This window comes from Rhinolophus hipposideros (genome assembly GCF_964194185.1).
Source record: "Rhinolophus hipposideros genome assembly, chromosome: 18".
Classification (NCBI taxonomy): domain Eukaryota; kingdom Metazoa; phylum Chordata; class Mammalia; order Chiroptera; family Rhinolophidae; genus Rhinolophus; species Rhinolophus hipposideros.
In genome coordinates, this window is record NC_138064.1 from 51,261,846 (window position 1) to 51,277,128 (window position 15,283).

Below are 15,283 nucleotides of genomic sequence, written 5' to 3' on the forward strand. Positions count from 1 at the left end.
CTATCTGGATTGTTTCTAGTTTGGAGTTACTATGAATAAAGCTACTATAAACATTAAAAAAAAATTATGGTACATCCACACAATAGAATACTCTGCTCCTGTAAAAAATAAATGGAGCTACTTCATATGCACTGAAATGGAATGATTTCTAAAAGTAGGGTATAGAACAGTGTGTGCTGGATACTACACTTGCACAAAATAAAAAGATTTATTATGACATAAACACATACACATATGCTTGAGTGTACACGTATCGTCTCTCAGAGGATACACACTGATACCATTGGTCTTGCCCGAGGGACTAGGGAATCAGGTGGGAGGAAGACTCACTTTTCAGTGCATACCCTCTTGCATCTACTAAAATTTTGTGGTATGTACATGTTTTACCTTTGTAGAAAATAGATATTTAGACATTCATTTATTGCCTACTACGTGCCATATTACAAATTATAGATACAAAGATAAACACTGTGTTGCAGTGCTCCAAAGCTAAGTACTTAGCGCTGTCCTTTCAATCTACCTTAATTTGCAGGCATAATCTCAAGATTCATAAACTGATGATATTCACATTGGTATCAGCAGCCCCCCAGCCCCCACGCTGGATCGCAGACTTGCATAGTGAATTGCCTACTCAACAACTCTACTTGTTTGTCTTTTACAGCACCTCAAATTGGTTATGACCAAGACAACCCCATCTTCTTCCTCAACTTCACAGTGACAACTCAGGTTCAAACCTTGGAGTCCTCCGTAGCTTCTCTCCTTCTTCCCAACTCAACAGTCCTGTTATATCTGCTTTTAAAAGACATGCAAATCTGACCATTTCTTAGCACCCCCATCCCTCTCAGCCTATTCCAAGCCACCGTCGTCTCTTGCCTGAATTACTGTACAGCCTCCTAACTCATAAGTTCCCAAACTTTCGCACTTCATGGTGTAGTTAGGGTCTCAGTAATTTTTTCATGGCTCTCTTAGGCAAAGAAATATCTAACATTTCCATGTAAGTAGTTAGGTCCATACAAATTAATATTCATGTCTTAACGACTTAAAACCTGTTGGGCACTGTATAACTTCTGAAACCTTGTAAAGAGATTGGCTTCTACCTTCCTCACTTCCTATTCCTCATTGATTATCATGTGGTCCTTGCTTCTTATCACAACAAAGGCTTTGCAGAGATATGACATCATTACAATATGGTGACATCATTATAATATGATGTAGTAATATCACGTTGAAACTGTAAACTGCTTCAAGCTAATATTTCATGTGGTACCAGACAGATGTCACTGTGTTCTTTAAAATATCAAAATTTAAAAATAAAAACTTAAAAAAATTCTGAAGCACCCTTGTGAGTTTGCTGAGGTTCCACCGGGTACTTCAGTGCAGTTTGAGAACCAAGTGATGATTTTCTATAGAACAGCCGGGGGATCCATGAATCACTCCAATGAGTCACTCTACTGAAATCCCTCCAATGACCTGCAAGTTCACATTCCACACCCACTCACAACTCTTTACCCCTTTGACCCTCTCTTCTACTTCACTTCCTCCTGTTCATTTCACTCCAGCCACACCAGTGTCCTAGCAGACATGCCCCTGCTTTAGGGACTTTGCTCTTTTTCTTGCTCTGCCGGGAAAGTTCTTCCCCCAAAAACTGCCCAGTGTGTTCACTTCCTCCCTTCTCATGTGTTTATTGCCATACTCAAATGTTACCTTCTTAATGTGGCCTTTCCTGGGCACCCTATTCATAAGTATAGCCGTGACCCCTAACTCCCTCACCCTCCTTCCATGCTTTGTTTTGTTTTTCATGGCCTAAACACATGAGCCACACACACATATGGACACACAAGCATGCGTATAACTGTACATGTGTTTGACTCCTCTAAGAAGCAGAGTGCTAAGACAGAATTAGAAGTGCAAGAGACTGTTTTGGGGAAACGCCTATGAAAGATAACGTGGATAGGACGTAGGAGTAGGCAGGGAAGGTCCTCAGACCGTGATGCAGGTCTGACGTCTGTGAAAGGAGAGGGGGAGGAGGGAGGATTGTGAAGGAAAGGGTCATCTCAGCCAGGTCAGTGAGCAGCCCCGGGACAGTTCTGCACTGGGTGTGGCTGAGCTCCAGCACCCTCGTTCTGCTCTGTCACTGGAGTGGCTCGGGGAGAGTGGCCTCCCGTGAACAGCGGGCCCTGAGGGGACGTGCAGCAGACGGAGCCTGCTGTTAATATTCCATGCGGCAGGTTCTCTCTTGAAGGGAGCTCTGAGGGGTGTGTGTGTGTGTGCACATATTTATATACAACTATATAATGACATTATTCACAATGACATAATACAGGTTATTAATTTTATCTTATTTGTGTTCTCAATTAAAATATAAGCTCTGTATGGTCAGAGATTTTTGATTGCTTGGTTTTAGAACAATGCTTAGTACATAATAGGCTCTCAATAAATATCTGTTGAATGATGAAGTGAATGAATGAACGAATAGAATGATGTCTTAAAATCTAATAGTATCCTTTTAACACAGGTAAAAAATAGTCTCCAAGAATCCTAACCAGCTAAATCTGGCTAATGTATTCAGTTAACTGGAAGACAGCATGAATGAATGAGTGTTCTGATCATGGACTCTGAAAACCCAATTGACAAAGGAATGTCTTTAAATTACACAAGTTAGAGAGGAGGCGTCTCCTTAATTTCATTAGAAATATTCTGCTTTACCAGCAGGTGGAAGAAATCAACACACACATTTCAGAATAATCTTAGGTAATCATCTGAAAAGAGTTCAGGCTTCCTGCAATATACACCTGACGGTAATAATATATTATAGGCTTGCCCCCCTTGTCTGCTCTCTTAAGTATCTTTTCAGTTTCAAGACTTTAAGCTTACCTGTACTCTAAATTTAGTAAGCTCTTCCAGTATCCTTATGGCATGGTCCCTCACCTGAGTTTATTCCCTAGGCTTATGTCAGCAAGGTGAGGTGTTGGCATGGCGGAATGTGTAACCACTTTGCAACGAAGGCTAATTGGAAGAAAGAGACCTGGGACTAGAAGTAAATCAACCTGACTTCAACACCCAGGTCTATTACCAGTTGTGGGTTTGAAAAGTCACTTCACTCTCCAAGTTTCGATTTTCTAATACATAGACTGGGCATTGCAGCACCTGGGCCCCCCCTCTTTTTCCCCCCTGTTAATGGACAGAATGAATAACTTACAATGAATCATCCTACTGTGGGGGAAATTTAAGGTGATTCTTATGGATCTTAAACACAAGATGATAGTTTATTTGCTTACTTAACATACTCAGCAATTAATTAGGTCCCATACTATTAATAGAAACTGTAACCAGGAATAACTCCAGCTCTGAAGAGAAGACAGGCATAAGTACACACTTTTTTTCTATTAGTAACGAAGCAGAGAATGCCAGCAAATATATCAGTAATGAATTTCAATTGTACATGATAAAGTGCTTCAAAAATGGTCATTAAGTTTATCTGTGATAAAGCAAATGACACCACATACTTGTAATAGGGCTATTGTTGTCATCGCCCGGCGTCCACGACAGCTGAACACTTTTGTCAAGTTGATCGGTCAATTCTAAATCAAAGGGAGGATCTGGGACATCTGTAGACCGAACACACACATCATAATTAACCATCCATCCTTATGAGGTTCTCCTTTACTTCTGATACTATTTATAGCGAGAACCCATTAAAGACACAGCGTACTGAATGGTCAATGAACATGCAACTGAACTGAGACGGAAACCGCTGAGGTTGCTGGGAATACAGACGCACACCCAAGACAACCTGTCAATAAGTTCTGCTTGCTTCTTTTTCAAATGAAATTAAATTACTTGTAATGAAAACCAGTGAAGTGGGTGTGGATGGTTCACCAGCACTCTCAGTGGGTGTTTTCTCATAAACATGAATGAGCACAGACAGAAAAAATAATACTGAAGCTTAATTTTTAAAAAATGAGAAACAAATACAGGCAAATACATGTACTATTTAAAGAAGACTCAAATGTTCTTTCTAAAACATGCTAAGTTATGGATTTGGGAATATTTATATTTCTAAGGGAATTTTAAAATTGATGCCATACAGGTAGCCCTCAGCATGCATACCTGAGCAATGCCCAGTACAACAGCCAGGCAGGCACACGGGGAGGTGTGTTTTCTCTCAGAGGACACCAAGGTACAGATACCTTTTGGGATGAAGGTGTCCCAGAAGCATGCCTACCTCTTCTAATGGCGCTTTGAGCTCCAGAGACTTACTGTTCTTCCCTGGGCCTTTTCCTCACCTTGCTCCTGGGGTAAGTGCGGCTCGTGGGGGACGGGAGGTCATATAAAAACATAGGCACTTTTTTCCTATCAGTAAAGGGGCTATAATGCCTGCAAAGGATAGGTCTTCTATAGCGTACCTATTGATACTACATAAAATCCAGCTGTGTTTATGCTACAAAATTAATTTATGTATTTATATGCCGAATAAAAATGAGGGTTCTTTAATTAAAAAAAGTTTCTGGAAATAATTTCTGATTCATTTTCCAGACTCAGAAAAATTGCACAAACTGGAAGTGCCCTCCTTTTGGTCTTTCTGTGGTGATTTATCTTTTGTTAACACACAGTGAGTTGGTTTTAGCTGATACAAAGGTCAAATGTTGTTCTAAATATCCATTGCTTTCCTATGTAAACTTATTGGAAATGGGATCCAGAACAATATTTATTTTTCCAGAACAACTATTAATAGTCTGAAATAAAAATCTAATTTGCGGAATGATAATGTGGATAATAGCTTTTAAAAAACACTATGCTATTTTATAAGGAACTTGTATCAAAGAGGAACTCTAATAAATGAAATGACTTTACAAACACATGAAATAATTTAGAAAAGAGTGACAATATATTCAGTGAAAAGTTCCAGAGTTATAATGAAAAAATGATTTATAGCCGTAAAGGAGCAACACATAGAACATATGACTGAGCCTCTTTCCTTAAAGAAACAAAATGATGTGACAGAGAAAAGAAAGTAATTAGTTTTCTGCAAATGTGAAATTGTTTGACAGAATATAGAGAAATAAGACTCATTAGTTTACCGTAAATGGGAGCTGGAGTTGGAGTAGGAGCTAGAAATGACATTAATATAAAGGATTTTAATCACAATTAGTAATGGAAAGATACAAGATAGCACAAGAAGACAAAGATTGAACATGATTAAGATTATAAAACTAAGATTATAATATTTAGCTGTGAGACATGGCACTGATAAACATGCAATAACAATTTAGGGGGAAAAAGATTTCAACTTTAAATAAAAGTAGATTATTTCCCCCAGTTTTCTTATAAAAATATCGCTAACATGCATAACTGACATTTTATTCCAGTGCTGCTACAGAGTATATTTATACTGAGATTATCACCTCCTAGCCATCTTTCAAAGAAGAAAAATGTGGGTATTTAACTCACTTATAAAATTCTAAAACTATAACAAGCAAACAATTACTATTGACAATTCCCTTTCAGCCTCTCACAGGGCAGCCGGCTATGCTGGGTACGTTCCAGTTCTTACCCACAACACCAAGCACAGCGCTGGCAGAGACGGTGTCCAGAGTGGTGTTGGCCACACAGGTGTAGGTCCCGCCATCATGGTCACCCACATCAGCTACCACCAACTGATCCTTGTCAACAGTGAACCTGTGAATAAAACCCATTCAGAGCAAGTGAAATGGACATCCACGCACACCTGATGATTGCTTAACTGGTATGAAAGAAACTGTTAATTTGACAGAAAAGATGATTAAGATTTGCAGCATATTAGAGCTAAAATCTTATACAATATATCACTTTGATAATGATTAAACTTGGAAAACAATCAGAATGAATTAGATCTTGGGTAGGAGTGCTTGTCAAGTCGTCTGGTCTGGTGGCAGCCAGCCACGCGCCTGGAGTTTTAGGAGCTTCCTTAGAGACCAGGGGCATCCAGAGGTCAGGTGGGCAGCCTGGTCACCTCACTACAGGGCTTCCCTACAGCTTCTGCTGCTGAGAAACATTTGAACACCACTCAGCCAGCTCAATTTCTAACCAAGTATACCTTTTAAAATAATTTACTATTTACTGTAGAAATTTTGTGTCATTTCTGCCATGTACAAAAACTCTCATAGGAGAAAGTAAATGCGCTAGAAAAGTATCACTAGAAACAGGAAGATTTACATCAGCAATCACCACTAAGAGTCTTGCAGAGGTTGCTTGTGGGCTTGAAAAAGTACTCAGTAGGTCAAAAATTCACGTAAATAGGATTCACGCAAGGTTTTAACAAGGCTGCATAAATCATTAACCGTCTTCACAGGGAATTTCTAAGGTAAAGCTTTAGCCGACTTAACCCAAAGGTCATTTCTTCATATTTTCTTCTCATCTTTATCAACTCAATTTCCACAAATACAACTGAACAGTTAAAGCATAGAACTAGATGGCAACTCTGGGCATCAAGAGAAGGCCACATAGTTCTCTACGGGGTTATTAACAAGCCACAGGGCACCATTTAGGTACTTTGCAAGCGAACCACAGCAACCACCAGCATACAGTATCCCTTCCACCTGGGGGCGATATTGTAGCTGCACACAGCTAAAATTCACACCTTCCACTCTGTACTTTGTCAAATTGAGGGCCTCACCTGGAAAACAGGTACCACCTTCCTTCCATTCCAAGGTAACGGGCTGTAACATGCTCTGGCTCTTTTAAATGCTTTTTAAAATTCTTTTTTCTTTTCTTTCTATTGGCGTTAAGTAAAATCAAAAGAAAACTACCCATCCCAATAAAATCTAGTGTTCTTTAAAACACTGACAAGAATTCAGGCGCACTCTGGTGATTAAGAGATCCTATTTCTGCGTATAAACATCTGTTGAGACTTCACCGTACAAGGCAGAAAACAATGGATGTTGCCCAAGGCCGAAAAGGTTTTTCCCATCCCGAATTACACAGGAGACCAACACACACAATAGACGAATATTCCCCAGGTCTTATTTCAATAACTGGATACCTTTTCAGGTACGGACATTTCACAGCAGAGAGAAAACGCATATCTATTTTGGAGAGAGCAGACTTCAGAAACTTTAAAAATATCACTGTTAAGTCATTATACAATAGACCTTTGGTTCAATAGCAGCTGATAGAGAGAAGGAAGAGAAAGGAAAGACATCATTTCTGAATACCTTCCATCACTGGGCAGCTCATGGTCATCTTTCAGCCACGTGACAGTGAGGATTAAGGTGTGATCGTGTTTCACTTTGCATTCAAAGGACACTGTGCTCCCTCTTTGCACGACGGCATATTCAGGCTGTTTAATGATCCTAGTGGGATCTGAATTTTAAAGTTATTGTTATTCATTGCCAAAGCTGGAGAATTTGCTCAAAGTCACATAATTCTTGAAAAAAAATCAGCCATCTCTGCCTTACCTTTGATTTCTAAGTTAACTTCATTCTTTGCTATTCCTAACTTATTCTTTGCAACACATGTATAAGTCCCTGTACTCTCCTTTTGGGCCACAGGAATTCCCAAAGTTCCATTTTCATGTAAAACATAAATATCTTCATGAAGAGCGCTACCTTTAGCTCCTTTGAACCTTCATTATGGAAATAATCACAATGAGAAAAAAACACATCATAATTGGAAGTCAGACATAATAAAATGTCGCATTCAAGGTCAGTACACCACGATCTGCATTATAATATCAAGTTCAGAAATGTGTGGAATCTGCACAAGAATAGTGCATGCTTGTAAGTCAGTGGAATGAATGTAACGAGAGGATGTAAAATTGGAGGATTCAATGACACACGGTGTAGGAAGAATTAGGGTGACAGTACAAAGTACTTAAATGTAATGTTCATTATGAGAGAGTCGTAATTTAAGAAACACATTATTACATAATTCTATCTCTAAATAAGTGATAAACTAGGCAAAGTGAAGACTGCTCTTTTTGACATTTCCCCCTGCCTGTGATATATTTGTAACTCTATCTGAAGGTGACAATTCTAAAGAGATTTTGATTTCAAGGTTACAAGCGCTGTATTTTTGAAAATATCGATAGGAAAATATTCAGAGAAGAAAAGAAATAAAGCATGTATGTAAAGCATGTGTAGCTTCAGCTACCTGGTTAGCGTCAGAGGTGAGGACAGATGAACAGGAGTGAGGTTACATCAACCCGGACTAAGTGTTCACCTGCCCCCTTCACTAGGGCGTCATCTGCGCCTAGCTTCTCCTCTCTGTGGTTGAAGTGGAGACCTGGGGAGATTATGCTTCAGTCCTACCCCCGTCTTTAATCTTACGTCAGTAGGTAGAGCTCTGTACAGTGTCTGGCAATGTGATAGATGATCAACAAATGAATGTTCCAGTTTTCTTCCACTCATTCTTTCTGAGCGGTTGCCTGTGCTAGCCTGGGTTCTTCCAGCTCATGCTAAAGTAAGAAAGCTAGGAGGACGAACAGAGCTTAATAAGGAGTGTTAGATGAAAGAGGGTGTTTTAAAGTGGGGAGGAGAAGGACACAGGAGAGCTTGGCTGGATCCGAGTCAGGAAGTTCAGGTGGGAGACGTACTAAAGATAAACACTGGTAATTAATTCTGGTTGTGAGCTTATCGAACCTCTCTCCCACCCCAGATGAGTTTTTTATTATCAAGGAATGCCCCCCAACCAATCCCTGCAGCTACCATTCATGAAGTCCCAGTGATGTCCATGGCATTGTAAAGCACAGCAACCTTAAGTGTTTTCCAAAACAATTACATACATCTCTGCGGTTGACAAAGTGTGCTGCTAAATAGATTATACATGTGAAAGTATTTAGCACAGAGCAAGTAGTTAATAAATACAGAAGGTGCAAAAAATGTGCAAAAAAATGTATGCACATTTTAAGAAAGGAAAACACTGTATTAAAATTGTAATACTCAATATATACCGATAACAAAAGATGAACACAAGTCATGTGTATATATAATTTTGGCCCCCATGGTATTTGTGAATAAAGTTAATACCTTATAATACGATAGATACTACACTGTCTTTTCCCTACTTGTTCTCTGACTAAAATCCGACATATTGAGAAATTGGAAGGCTTTTGCAAATGTAAATACTAAAAAGAAATAGGGCCAACACTTACCACTCAATGGTAGGTAGAGGAGACCCAAAGAAGGCACAGTCCAGGAAAGCAGGCCTGTTTGCAATGACCTGATAGTGTGCGTTTGCAGATGTAAGGATTCGCGGTGGCTCAGCTAAACACATTTAGAAAACATAAAGAAATATTAAAATAAAACAAACAGTCCCATTGTGTGTTTCATTGCATTCTGTTTTAAGGCCATTAGAGTTGATGATAAAGCACAACCAGTATGTCTCTGTCCTCATGTTCTCTCCAGGTATGACATTGCCAGTCACTCAAGGTGGAAAAATACAAGTCTTCTCTCTCTGCCTCATGCCCCACCGTATGCTCAGGCAAGGTATTTTAATAAATGACTTATTTATCTGTGTCTCCTACTACATTGTGAGTCCCTAGAGGGCAGGGCATGGAACATGCATTACTTTCTCCCCAGAAACTAGCACAGTATCTGGCACAAAAATCATGGCTAAGTATATTTTTGTCGAATGGCTGGCCCATCCCCAGAGTGATGATGGGGACGGGCCCGTGGGAGTGGTGGGAACACACGAGCCAGCAGGAAAACGCAGAATGCTGATGACTGAAAAACACATCCAGAAATAAAAAGTGCTTCCTAAACAGCCACCAATATCTTAACCGCTCAGCTCTTCTTTTGATTGACTGACCTTTATTTTAAGCAGGAAGGAAAAATACCAAGTGTTGGTTAGCTTCCTAACTTTAATTTTGTTTGAGAGGGGGTCTACTACAGTTAAAGAGTTAAAATATAATTCCCTGGTACCACACAAACAATTCTCACATAAACTTTTAACAAATTGGGTATTTTGGTAGTTTTGTTCATTATAAGAAATACAGAATTCACATATACCAACCATTTCAGAAAATCTTTGAGTATGTTATAGCTTTCTAAACACATTGTTATGAATTAATAAAGAAATGCACATCTGTGATTTGGATAAAGACCAAACATTATGATTAACGATTTATTTTAAAAAATAAGAATCACGAAACTGTTATTCAACTTGTCAGTTTCTAAGCATGGCACAGCAGTAACATTCCGTTACTAACAGCAGACCAATGCTTATTTTCCTATTGAGGGGTTTGACACTTAGTTTACCTACCTACCTGTGAATGGAGCAGCCTGACTATTTGATTATTTCTCTAACAAAGAATCTCCCATTACGAAAACACTGTGTTATGAAGGAACATGAAGAACAAACTGTGATACCCTTTAGGGCAAGCTCTGTATGTGATCTGTCTTCCCTTATCCCTTATAGTTCCAGGTACTCTGCACTGCATACAGTAGATGCTCTACACATTTTTGCTGAATAAATGGAAAACAACAGAAGTCATTAATTTAATTTGCCATGTCTTTAATAAAGGAAGAGCTTACCCAGCACATTTACAAATGCATTTGCCAGTAAATATCCATATTCGTTAGAGGCATTGCACTGGTAGACCGCACTGGATCTTTCTTGAACATTGGAAAAAATGATGGTATCGCCATCTATTTTTCTGCTGGGGTCATCAGGGGCAACTGTTTGGGTGTAAAAAAATATATATATTTATTCTTCTTTGCTTGGAAGAAGTAAAGCTTGAGGTCTACATTATAGTACGCAGAAAAGAAATCCACACTGATTTAGGTATATCCAGTAAGAAAGACAATACCAAGAACCCAGGCAGAAGCCATAATTTTTCTTCCTCAGAATTTAGCTTTCACTTATCATCCTGCGTGTATACTCGCTATTCATTTAGCCTTAAATGGATTGATTCTGTAAGACTGAATATTATTCTGAGGGATGCAGGAACAGAAAAGCACAAGTTCAGTGAAAATTGCAACATAAATTCAGGAAAACATTGCCTTGTTCACAAAGAAACCGTGGTTATTTATGAGGAGAGAAGTTAATTAACTTAATTATCAAGAGCAGACAGTAAAAGCTAGTCGAAAAACATAGAAACCCTCAAGTTCCCGCCAATCTGTAGTTTAAGAATCTCTTATTGAAATAACTGGATAAATAAATATAGGCCTAATAATCAAATGTGAAAATATTTATTTTCCTGCTTTGAAAATTCCCGAGGGTGATATAGAAATAAGTTGTGTAAAATTTCTCTTAAAGGTACTTAAAATTTCTCAAGTACTTAAAAAAATGTTAAGACCAGGATTGGTCCTTACTTAAAGGGAATGGAACTGGCTGGGTAACATAATATGTGAGAATTTAGTCCAGGGCATGCCCAACAATTTGGAAGTGCTACTGGAGATAAATTCCTTTTTGTGAATAGTAAACCTGAGGCTGCGACCTCACATTGCTTTGAAAGCACACTAAAAGGGATAATGGTGTGTGTCTCAGCATGCTGATCAAAATCAAAACTAAAGAACAGCACCCTTTCTCTTAAGCTGCTTTTGCAACTTGAACCACTTAAGTAGACTTTACTTCCATTCTAAACACCACCTTTTTTCTATGTTATTTTATTATTTTATTTTATTATTCATTTCAGGTGTACAGTGCAGTCGTTAGGCATTTATATAATCTATGAAACGTTCCCCTCGATAAGTCCAATACCCATCTTGCACCCCACATAATCTTTACAACATTATTGGTTATGTTCCCCATACTGTATTTCACATCCCTGTGACTATTTTGTGACTACCAGTTTGTGCTTTCTAATCCCTGCACCTTCGCCCCCATCCCCCAACCCCCTCCCATCTAGCAACCATCAGTTTTTTCTCTGTGTCTGAGTCTATTTCTGTTTTGTTTGCTTGTTTATTTTGTTCTTTAAACTCCACATATAAGTGAGCTCATATGACTATCGGACAAAGAAATTGTGGTATATTTATCCAATGGAGTGTTACCCTGCTGTAAAAAAGAATGAAATCTTACAATTTGCCACAACCTGGATGGACCTAGATGGTACTGTGCTAAGTGAAATAAGTCAGACTGAGGAAGACAAATACCATCTTTTCTCTTTGATGACAGGAAAAGCATGTGCATCTTAAACACAATTATCACTGCATTTAGACACCTTTATCACTTTAAAATATCAAAAATTTGGCTCATCTGTGATTTATTAGCTCACTTTAATAAAAATAAACCAAACTATAGTAATTCATCCTTATTTTATTACTCATATTCAAAGTATTATGCTTACTCATTCTGCATTAGTGTTCTACTAGTGCTGTAACAAGTTACTACAAACTTTGTGGTTTAAAACCACATATATTTACTATCAGACAGTTCTTTTTTTTTATTGGGGAAGGGGAACAGGACTTTATTGGGGAACGGTGTGTACTTCCAGGACTTTTTTCCAAGTCAAGTTGTTGTCCTTTCAATCTTAGTTGTGGAGGGTGCTGTTCAGCTTCAAGTTGTTGTCCTTTCCGTCTTAGCGGAGGGCGCAGCTCAGCTCCAGATCCAGTTGCGGATTATAGTTGCAGGGGGCGCAGCCCACCATCCCTTGCGGGAGTCGAACCAACAACCTTGTGGTTGAGAGGACGCTCCAACCAACTGAGCCATCCGGGAGCTCAGCGGCAGCTCAGCTCAAGGTGCCATGTTCAATCTTAGTTGCAAGGGGCGCTGCCCACCATCCCTTGAGGGAGTCGAGGAACCAACCGGCATCATACAGTTCTGTACGTAGCTGTCCGACATTCTGATCATCATCAATAACTAATATATGAAATCATCTTAAATATGCCAGTTAGTTCAACTAGTGATCGGCGTATGCCAAGGTACTTTGAGTTGGCTTCTTAGCTCTTATCTGTCTGTTTATGCCTCTAATATTTTCAAAATTGCCTTAGGAAACATGTTCTTCCAACCAGAAGACAAATACGAGTTCTCCTTCCTTTAACAGGGTATAGATTTCATCAATAAATGACAACATAGGACAGCAATGACCCACTGACCCAGGAATGAACTACAGTGGTGGTAGAGAGCCAGTACCGTACGAAAGCAGTATACCTTAGGGCAGCCATGTTTTTTGTTCCAGATCCCAAGTTGGCTGTTGTCAGGTCTTTCTGACTCACACTCTCAGTAATGCCCATCCACTGAGCAGCTCTTCTGAGTCTCTCTCTCTGCTAATTACTGTGAGCACTTCAGGACGCAGCACGGAGCACTCAGTGTGGGGACTGCTTGGGGGGACCCTCAGTGACCCCATGTGTCCATTCTGACTGCATCTCTGTGGACACGCCAGGGAGTGGAGGTCCGCAGGGCCTGATGAGCATGTTAGGCAGTGCTGAGGCCCAGACAGTCCTGTGCTGGCTTTCTGGATGGATAAGCAGACGGAGTGAGAAGAGCTGAAATTCCTTGGGTATAGCTAGCTTTTACAAGCTATACCACCCTGTACAATGGGTATAGAGTTCCAGTTTTGCAAGATGAGAAAGTTTTTGGAGATCTCTTTCACAATAATGTGAATCATCTTAATACTACTGAACTTCACACTTAAAAATGGTTAAGAAGCTAAGTTTTATGTTACGTGTTCTTTATAAAAAAAAAATTACATCATCACGAATGCGGAAAACCAGCCCAATGAACAAAAGCAATAAAATAATCTTCCCACAGTGGCGACTCATCAATCATGACATAAGCCATTGTAAAAAGGTTTCATGCAGCTCACAGTTGTACTTTTCAATGTTATTCTTTAGCTCAAAGTCATCCGACTGTATCTGCCTTATTTCTGCTAAGTATTCAGAGCTGTCTCTGAATACTTATTTTTGGCAAAGAATTTAGGAATACAATAAACCCTTTAGGTAAGAGTAGTGAATAAGCAGGTCTCTCTCCATGGGGTTTGGGCTACATTTTCCTTAAGCACTTACTAAAGAAACACAAGTAAACCGAGGAACTGTCCCAGTGACATATGGAAGTTCAGTTGGTACTTGGACAAAGAATGAAATCGCTAGTGCAGCCATGTCTGAAGCCTTTGGATCCTGTGTGCTGGTTACTGGGTGGGAGTAACTCTCCAGCATCCAAATCGAAGTTATCCAAAGGAATGATAATTAATTCTGGGAAGAACTAACTTCATTTGTTATAAATAAACACTGGAGAAAAAAATTTAAGAGCATAGAATCATCACATATAACTTAAAATGCCAAAGGTAAGGTTCAGATCTGGGGCAATAGCCTTCCAACAACACTTTCCTTTTTCCTAACTCTCCTGACATGGCTGGAGAAACTACAAATGCTTCCAACATTTAAATAATGAGAATAATAGCAATCAGTGCCACCTTACATGTATGGAGTACTATAAATTTTAAAAATATTTTTATATCTATTGCATAATTTTATTTTAAAAAGAATTTTATGAAAAAGATTAGATAGTGTATGCATTTTGTGGATGAGAAACTAGAGACTGAAACACCTACTGGTTTGTTTAACATGAGTTAACGCTCAGATTTTCTGAGTTAGTCTATTTATAAGCATCTCCAAAAATCTAAACACTTGAGTGTAGTGTAGAACAAATCTCTAGGTGAAGAGATGAATTTTCCTCTTCTTCTACTTATTTCATCCCGTATCAGGGGATGCCAACTGAGCCCTTTACTTTTGAGAAAAGGAAGAAGATGCCTTGGAATTTTGGGCAGATCCTGGTCCACGCTTCCATTCCCCTGGCAGCTTGTGGGATAATGGCTGTCAATCTCTCCCTGCAACGTCAGCAATATATGTGATTGTTGCAGAATGAGGTCTTCTGTCCATTCTCATTCCCTTCATTCCTTTCCCTCCTCATCTCTTAGAGCAAAGAAACTTTTTAACATAATAATGGTGTGACCTTATGTACTTCCATGTGGACGAATCTGAGATCTACCACAATAGACACAATTAAAGACCTGCAAGCATTAGGCTCTCCTGCTGCCTTCTGGGACCGGGACAGGAACCATGGTGCTCACGGCCTTGGCCTTGGCCTGGGACACTTCCTGTCGGGTCCTGGGTTCTGCTTCCACCCCTTCCCAGACACTGCAGTTCACGTAGTAAAATCAAATTTCCTTTTCGGCACCAGCTCTCCGCAGCTCTGTTCTTTTTTCAGTCTTCTGTAAGTTGTTTAAACAATATTTTAGGTGGTTTGGGGCAAATTCCATATTTAATACAGTCTTTTCTTTTGTTGCTTCAAAAAAACACCTGGCCATTCCTGTGGGGACAGAGCTTGGGAGGACATTGAGATTAGAGCCCAGTTTTTGAGTTAGTTC

General features: G+C 39.4%; 1 protein-coding gene across 36 annotated transcripts in view; it reads right to left on the reverse strand.

The window, feature by feature from the left end:
* NRCAM (neuronal cell adhesion molecule) overlaps positions 1-15,283 on the reverse strand; it is a 316,248-nt gene that overhangs the window by 36,535 nt on the left and 264,430 nt on the right. For 28 of the 36 annotated variants that reach the window (XM_081079610.1, XM_081079588.1, XM_081079607.1 and 25 more), the window contains 7 exons: positions 10,512-10,655; positions 9,131-9,242; positions 7,437-7,603; positions 7,194-7,341; positions 5,555-5,679; positions 5,082-5,111; positions 3,507-3,608 (listed from right to left, as the gene is read on the reverse strand). In XM_081079610.1, the coding sequence (XP_080935736.1) occupies positions 3,507-3,608; positions 5,082-5,111; positions 5,555-5,679; positions 7,194-7,341; positions 7,437-7,603; positions 9,131-9,242; positions 10,512-10,655 (828 nt within the window). The remainder of the gene's footprint in view (positions 1-3,506; positions 3,609-5,081; positions 5,112-5,554; positions 5,680-7,193; positions 7,342-7,436; positions 7,604-9,130; positions 9,243-10,511; positions 10,656-15,283) is intronic. The other 8 variants (XM_081079598.1, XM_081079587.1, XM_081079594.1 and 5 more) reach the window with 1 other exon arrangement.